We start from the raw sequence: 8,613 nt of genomic DNA, 5'->3' as shown, positions 1-8,613 counted from the left end.
AAATAGATCGTGTGGCGCTGGATGGGTGGCCAGACTTTCAGCATGACAAGACATAGCCAACAAACCAAAGGTTTCCAGATTTTCATGCATGCATGATGCCCAGAGATATTTGATGTATATGCTACTTTCAAGGGCATACAAATATATGCATATACCAGCTAGGTTCATTTGATCTTACAGTGGAGAGACCAGAAACCACGTGACCCCATCTGTGTCATGTGTGGTCGCCTTGCTAGTTGCTACGGGCTACGGCTATATCCTACTGCACCACCTTGCAGTACATGAAACCTCCTGCATGCATGCATATGCATGCAGAGGATTAGCTTTTGGCCCCTTTGATCTTTGCAAGAAGTTACCATGCCCTTGGCTTTATCCCTCTAGTCTAGTCTGCAGGTCTGGTGGTCTACAGTGCCTAGATCAAAGTATCAAACACACACATACATACAGGGAGAAACTTTTCCTTTTCACCCCCTCTAAATCCGACTTTATTCTCTCTTCCCTCCCAGAAATCACCCTTAAAAACAAGCCGATTCCACCCCGATCCCCCCATCCACACACACACACACCCCTTGATATCTAAGCAGGAGTAATATACTGGAGCTTCCCTAGCACCTCACTAGCTGCACCACTTCACACACATGGATTCCTCGCCGTCTGACCTAACCCTAGACTACACCCCCAACGGCAACGGCACGGCAGCTGCCGCCGCCGGCTACCCGAAGCAGGCGTCGCCGGTCGTGGACCACCACCATCATCTCTCGGCGGAGCAGGCGACGACGCAGAAGCTGCAGGAGTTCCTGGCCCGCCTCGACGACGAGCGGCTCAAGATCGACGCCTTCAAGCGCGAGCTCCCGCTCTGCATGCAGCTCCTCAACCAAGGTAATTAACGTGCCGAACTGCCCATGCATGTGTGCTTACGTGGAAGGGCGATGGAGCTCTGCCTGACTGAATAATGCATGTGTGGGTGCAGCTATGGAGGCCTACAGGCAGCAGCTGGAGGCGTGCCAGATGGGGAGCCATGGCGGCGCGGCGGCGAGGGCGCCGCTGGTGCTCGAGGAGTTCATCCCGCTGAAGAACATCGGGATCGACGCGGCGGAGAAGGCGGCCGGGAACGCGCCGTCGGAGAAGGCGAACTGGATGGTGTCGGCGCAGCTGTGGAACGGGCCGGCTGCGGGGGACGCGGCGGCCAAGGGCCCCCAGACTCCCAAGGAGCGCTCGGAGCACCCGCTCGACACGAGCCCCATGCTCGGCGGGCTCGACGGCGGCGGCGGCAACGGTGTCGGCGCCTTCCTCCCGTTCACCAAGGAGAAGGCCTGTATGGCGGAGAGCGCGGCGCTGCCGGAGCTCGGGCTCGCGCCCGCGGAGAAGGACCGGGAGGCTGACAGAAAGCCGTACCACGACGACGGCGGCAGCAACGGCACTGTAGTCTCGCGGAGAGACGTCGGTGCACCACCGACGTCGACGCCGCCGGAAGGGCAGTCGGTGCCGCCAGCTCCGCAGACGAACCGGAAGGCCCGGCGGTGCTGGTCGCCGGAGCTGCACCGCCGCTTCGTCAATGCCCTTCAAATCCTGGGCGGCGCTCAAGGTATGCACACAGACGTCCACATGCATCAAATTAACCAGCTGAATCTGAACGAACTACATGTGTACCAAAGATTCTAAACCTCCTTTGTTGTTTGCAAATTGATTAAAGTGGCGACCCCGAAGCAGATCCGAGAGCTGATGAAGGTGGATGGATTGACCAATGATGAGGTGAAAAGCCATCTCCAGGTAATTATAATCTCATCATCACGCATCTTGCATTCTCTCTTCGTAGTACGTTCCAGTTATTATGCATGCTGCTGCTTTCATTATGATGAGTAGAATGATTAACTGATTATTATATGAACACATGAGACATGGGTGTGTATCTAAATTGAAGTTTTTGTTTGTGTTGCGAGCAGAAGTACAGGTTGCACACGCGGCGGCCGATGCCGGCACCGTCGGCGCCGCCGCCGGGGGCACCGCAGCTGGTGGTTCTCGGGGGCATATGGATGCCGCCGGACTACGCGGCGCAGGGGGCGGGACCGGCCGGCATCTATGGGGCGCACCCGGCAACGCAGGCGCACTACACGGCGGCAGTGTCGGCGCAGGAGTACTACCAGAACGCAGCCGCGGCCGCCCACCACGGCCACCACATGCAGCACCACCAGGCGGCCTCCATGGTGCACCACCGCGCGGTGGCACCTCCGCCCCCGCAGCCCGCCTACAAGGTGCACCCGTTGTCCGCAGCAGGGTCCCAGGCGTCATCGGAGGGCCGGCGTAGCAGCGGCGGCGGCAGGGAGAGGTCGGAGAGCATTGAGGAGGAGGGCGAGGAGCGGGAGGACGAGGAGGACGAGGACGAGGACGGCATGGCGGCGAACGGCGACGCCGAGCAGATCAACTACTAATTAAGTAGCGCGCGCACCGATTAGCTAGCCCCTAATTAAGAAGTTGGTATAACGAGATTGTTTTCTGTCCGGAAAGTGATTTTTTTGGCGCGGAGAACGTAAGCCGGTCTCTGGCTTGAGTGGAGCAGCGGGAGCCTGAGATTGTCTCATTCGTGATGTGATCGATATACGGATGGATTTGTGAGGGCTTTTCTCTCCTTCTTTTTTCTTCCCCTTCTCTTTGGGGCTTTGTTTTTGTGCTAGCAAATAATTTGGTAAATATGTCATGATGGAAATATGACTAGCTTTTGTACACTTGTTGGAGGAAGAGATGATTATTTGGGAGATGTGTGTACTCAGCTTTAGGGCTGGCAGTGTGTTTGTTCCTTGGTTTAAAGTTTACTAGTAAGCATGCACGTGTAACGCACGTCTCAAACATAAAACAGGTGAATTTAAATAATATAAAAAAATAAACATTTTTAAAAATATAAATCAAATGGATACACAATGTTTGATGTCGCTCAAATTGTATTTTCAAAAACGAGACAAAATAGTGGTTATGTTGCTGCATAGAGTAATAGCAGGAAAATATTCTCATTTAAATAAAATCAGCAATTATTTATTAATGCAATAATATAGGCATGTAGTATAGTCTTCTCTTCGAGTGTAGCCAGGAAAAAAATTATAAACTGCCTTACGGTGCAATTATATTGTTCAAGATGCTTAATTCTCGAATCTTATTTTATTCTACTACTCTGCATAGCAAAATATATATCTGTACTAATTTGGATCAAATTATATATATTTTTTGGTTGTGTGGACTGCCAAAATTATATAGCTACCTACTATGGATAATAGGAAATAGAAGATGATATGTGACTACAACGACTTCTATATGAAATAAAGATGATTTACAAGAACTAATTGAAATGTAAAAGGGCTAAAAAAATCCAATAATTATCATGATAGAAAATATTTATCCGGTTTTGTATGTGTTTATGCGTTGGCAACCATACTAACTTACAATGATGTAAGACGCTTTGTACATATAGAAACTGAAATGAGTTATGAAGAAAAATAAAGATGGAAGGAAAAGTATTCTAGAGTATTTGTCAAGCTTAACCTTATCAAGCTTTAGGTCAGCTTCTAAATTACAAAAAAAAATGGTGAATCCTCAAATAAGAAAGAGCCAACAATTTGGAACATGCTACAAAACTGGTGAAGATAGAAAACACTCATCCTCTTTTTCCTTGTTGTAAAGAGTAGCTTCAACATACATTTGTAACAGTGTAATACTTGATCCGGAAAAAGTTGTTCATTATTATTATTGCAGGAAAGAGGCGCGCAGACAAAGAAAGAGAGGCAGTGCAAATAAGGTCTTAAACAACATATCTTCAAGTTTGATGACTGCAGATATATTGGATCATTCGAAACTGCACAAGTATATAAGAATAAATATATGTGCCAAAATAGCGAAAGGTATTTGGTTTCTTTGTCATGAAACAAAATAAATCCGACTGAGTACAGTTTATATGATTTCTCTATACCAATATACGACAGTTGTATTAGGACAGATCCTTTGAAGGATCTATTTATTGGAACTCAGCCGGATTAGTTTCTTCATTGGATCCTTCTGTATGGTAAAATTCTCTTTATTGGAACGCGGTAGAGAATGCATACCTTTACAGAATAGCGAGAGATATTCTCTAACAACAGTTACGGAGTCATGTGAACCGTTTTAGTTGTATAGAATCATGTAACTGAAATAGTAGTACATCTTCAATATCTTGCCTCCTACTGAATCTTACATAATCTACTGGATTGCTATGCAATTATGTTAAAGTGACGCGTGTAAAGTTTTATCTAAGAATGAATCATATATCCTGATTTCCAACCTATCCCTGGAGATAGTGCCTAGGCAGGTGCAACCCACCTTAATTCCAGGTAAAGCAACGTCATACGTAAAACACACACTGATCAAATAGCACAAATAAGGCAATTCTAATCAAGGGGATGGTGTTACCTCTTGATACGGTCTAGTTTAATGCATATGGTGGTACGAAGTAAAGCCCAACGAAGCCAACATGAACATGAGAAGTAATCATGGGAAATAGACTCTGCATCTTGACTTTTTCAGTATCACTCTTGATCCTACTTTGTAAGACAAGATTGTTGCATTCTTATGTACGTGCCATATATAATTACACATTTTCAGTACAGCAATCAGCAACCTAAGATAATCTCAAATCTATAATTCTAGATTGCTTGAAGCCCCATGATTCTTATTTAATATGTAATGCACGTGCACCCGCTGAATAGACATTTTGTCAGCGTGAGTGCTGCGAACGGAGCTGAAGTCAACACGGATGCCGATGGTTGCCGGAGAGCATGCCCTGGACGTGGATGGAGTCGTCGCAGTAGCGGCAGAAGAGCGCCTGTCCTCCAGGCAGAAGACGATGGCGGCGATAGCACGTGTGTTCCCAGAGGAAGACGAAGCTCCTCGCGCTTCCCCCATCGTGGTTAGCGTGCATGATGGTGGCAGGCGGCTCGCGATTAGCTTCTTAATAGGATGGATGCATCCGAGATAAGTTTTTTAATAGGATGGATTTGTCTGAGATTAGTTTCCTAATAGGATGGATGCACTCTGATTTAGTTTCCTAGAATAGGATGCACCGGTGATTATTAGTTTCCTAATTGCTCAGGCATGGAGTTTCATATTTTCCTCCACGGTGGAGTACGGTCAGTCAATGTAAATTGCTAAGTGTACACAGAAAATGATTTAGGTTAAGGCTAACCGTTAGATTGATTTTAGTGGGCCTAATCGTGCGGTGGTATTGAATCTATATACGCTTTATGGGGTGTGCTTAAAGAAGTTCTTGTTTGATTGTTTAATAGTAGTATAGAAACGGTGTGAATTGTCAGTAAGCAATGATGGAAGACTATTGTTGTAGTGAATAAATGGTTCCTGAATACCTCTCATTTGTATCATAACCTGTCTTTACCTCTCGGGTAGTCGGGTGGATGTTTGCCTGATATTCAAAGTGAATTCCTTTCACTTTTAAAAGTTTTTTTACTCTTTTTGTACGAAAGTTTACAAAGATAGATGGTATAGCACGATAACTGGTTGCATATCTTTCCTACTTCTAAAGTTTTGAGTTGGTAGTCATCCATTCACCTATGTTAATAGGGTTTCTAAACAGTGTTAAAACATATATGAAAAAATGTTTTATATGTAGACAAAAAATATATAATGTGTATGAAAACAAATAGGCGCCAACACATATATTAGAAAAAAATATTTTTTCATGTATTTGAAAAATATTAAACATGTATTAAAAAATATACCTTTTTTTGAACATTAGTAAAGACACAAGCGCTCATATACACGCGCATACACTCACCCATATGAACGTACACACGCACACCCTACCCCTACGAGCACCTCCGAAAGACTGAGTCGGTATATCATCTTGAAATTTACGAAGTCATCGTAGGCACCTCATCGTCGACGGGAACGTCTCCTCCTACTGAATGCGCATCGCCGGAAATTCTGAAATAAATCCAGTAATAAATGCGAGCACCAGGATTTGAACCATGGACTGGGGATACCACAGTCCCTCTACACCATCCAACCACAGGTTGGTTCACATTAAAAAATATACCTGGTGTACAAGAAAAATGTAGATTTGGGTAAAAATTATCGACCATGTATTTGAATAAGTGTTTAGAACCATGTATTACAAGGAAAATGTACATCACATATTTAAAAAATCAATGTATATCAAAAAATATTTATCATGCACACAAAAAAGTATATTATCAAAGAAAAGTATATATGTGTTAAAATAAAAGAAAGCCGTTAAAAACTGACAAAGAAACAAAAAGAAAAGCGGAGAAAACCAAAGAAAAGGAAGAAAGAAACAAAAAAACTAAAGTATGACGAATAAAGAAAGGAAAATGAAAGAAAACCTGTAAAAACGAAAAAATAAAAATCAAAGTTATGACAAAAAAACTAAGAAACAAAATAAAACTGTAGAAAAAAAAGAAAAAAACAATAAAAGAAAACGAAGCAGAGCAAACCGGCAACGAGCGAACCTACTACAGCGAGCAGCTGCGGGCGAACCTACGCTATTGGGCCGGGTGATATGCACGCACCCTTCAGCGAGAGGATCTGCTACTGCTCTGTTGTGATGAATTTTAAAAAACTTTATTTGAAAATTTCTGTGAATACAAACAATGTTTGTAAATTCAAAAAATTGTGGTGAATTTGAAACTATTTACGAATCTAAAAATTTCCATGAAGTCAAAAACATTTAGTGAATTTTCAAAATGTTTACAAAATAGAAAAAAGTTTGCAAAATAAAACAATTGTGAATTCAATTAATGTCCATCGATTTAAAAATAAACTATCTGGATTTTTTCACAAAATAAAGAAAATATCACGAACTTGAAAAAATGTCCAAAGATTTGAAAAACTACACAAATTTTAAGAAAAGGAATGCAAAAAACAAAAACCGAGTTAAAAACCCGAAAAAAAGATAAACAAAGAAAAGAAATAACTAAGCCGAAAGCCTCAACAAATCTGAAAAGAGGGGTGGAGCTAGATAGATCGTCCAATTATAGCATGTCGCTCAGTTAGATGGGCTGCCTTTAACCTGTTGGACAGTATTTGGTAGGAAGCATCATAGGTAAGTGTGCGGGCTGGCTTCATGTTGAGTAATTTTCATCTATGTTTAGGACCTGTTGTGGTGTAAATTCTGAAAATACGTATATTTTTGATAATGTTGAGGTGTACAGGTTGTCGAAGATGCAAACGGGTGTACACACAAGGTTTATACAGGCTTAGGTCCTTTTCGGTGGAGGTATTACCCTACTTTCTGTTTGGTGTTTCTCGCTCGTGTGTGTGTATGCGCGAATACAAAGGATGTGAACCCCCAGCCCAATGCCCTACCTTCTCTTTGCCATTAAGGAGGGGTACAACGTCCGATAATACTGGCACTGATAACGACCCTTTGATGCCCTACCTTCCCTTTGCCATTAAGGAGGGGTACAACGACCGATAATACTGGCACTGATAATGACCCTTTGATGGCCTCATGTTTCTACTAGTGTTTAGTACAATACGTAAAACATGTAACAAATGTGTCATGGATCTTGTGGGAGATGTTGCTACCTCTTGAGCATGTGTTGGTTTTCCTTTAAATAGGAAAGGGTGATGCAGCAAAGTAGCGTAAGTATTTCCCTCAGTTTTTTAGAACCAATGTATCAATCCAGTAGGAGATAACACGCAAGTCCCCTAGTACCTGCACAAACAATCAAGAACCTCGCAACCAACGCGATAAAGGGCTTGCCAATCCCTTCACGATCACTTGCGAAAGTGAGATCTGATAAAGATAGTAAGATAAATATTTTTGGTATTTTTGTTGTATAGATTGGAAAGTAAAGATTGCAAAATAGTAAACGAGATGTGATGTAAATAAAATGAGATGCAATATAATAAGAAAGAGACTCGGGGGCCATAGGTTTCACTAGTGGCTTCTCTCATGATAGCATGTATTACGGTGGGTGAACAAATTACTGCCGAGCAATTGATCGAAGATCGCATAGTTATGAGAATATCTAGGCAATGATTATGAATATAGGCATCACGTCCGTGTTAAGTAGACCAAAACGATTCTGCATCTACTACTATTACTCCACACATCGACCGCTATCCAGGATGCATCTAGAGTATTAAGTTCATAAGAACAGAGTAATACTTTAAGCAAGATGACATGATGTAGAGGGATAACTCAAGCAATATGATATAAACCCCATCTTTTTATCTTCGATGGCAACAATACAATACGTGCCTTGCTGCCCCTACTGTCACTGGGAAAGGACACCGCAAGATTGAACCCAAAGCTAAGCACTTCTCCCATTGCAAGAAAGATCGATCTAGTAGGCCAAACTAAACGATACTTCAAAGAGACTTGCAAAGATATCACATCATGCATATAAGAATTCAGACAAGAACCAAATATTATTCATAGATAAACTTGATCATAAATCCACAATTCATCGGATCTCGGCAAACACACCGCAAAAAGTATTACATCATAGATCTCCAAGAACATCGAGGAGAACTTTGTATTGAGAACCAAAGAGAGAGAAGAAGCCATCTAGCTAATAACTATGCACCCAAAGGTCTGTGGTAAACTACTCA

General features: G+C 43.0%; 1 protein-coding gene across 1 annotated transcript; it reads left to right on the top strand.

The window, feature by feature from the left end:
- The first annotated feature begins 389 nt into the window (after positions 1–389).
- LOC125543063 (Homeodomain-like superfamily protein) lies at positions 390–2,755 on the top strand. The gene is made up of 4 exons (XM_048706312.2): positions 390–879; positions 971–1,585; positions 1,694–1,770; positions 1,944–2,755. Exons 1-4 carry the CDS (start codon positions 639–641, stop codon positions 2,427–2,429), a joined length of 1,419 nt encoding a protein of 472 aa, XP_048562269.2. The 5' UTR covers positions 390–638; the 3' UTR covers positions 2,430–2,755.
- Positions 2,756–8,613: the final 5,858 nt, after the last annotated feature.

The sequence above is a fragment of the Triticum urartu genome, chromosome 3A (assembly GCF_056163025.1).
Source record: "Triticum urartu cultivar PI428250 chromosome 3A, HENAU_Tu73, whole genome shotgun sequence".
NCBI lineage: Eukaryota > Viridiplantae > Streptophyta > Magnoliopsida > Poales > Poaceae > Triticum > Triticum urartu.
The sequence above is the reverse complement of the archived record's forward strand: the minus strand, read 5'-3'. Positions and strand labels throughout refer to the sequence as shown.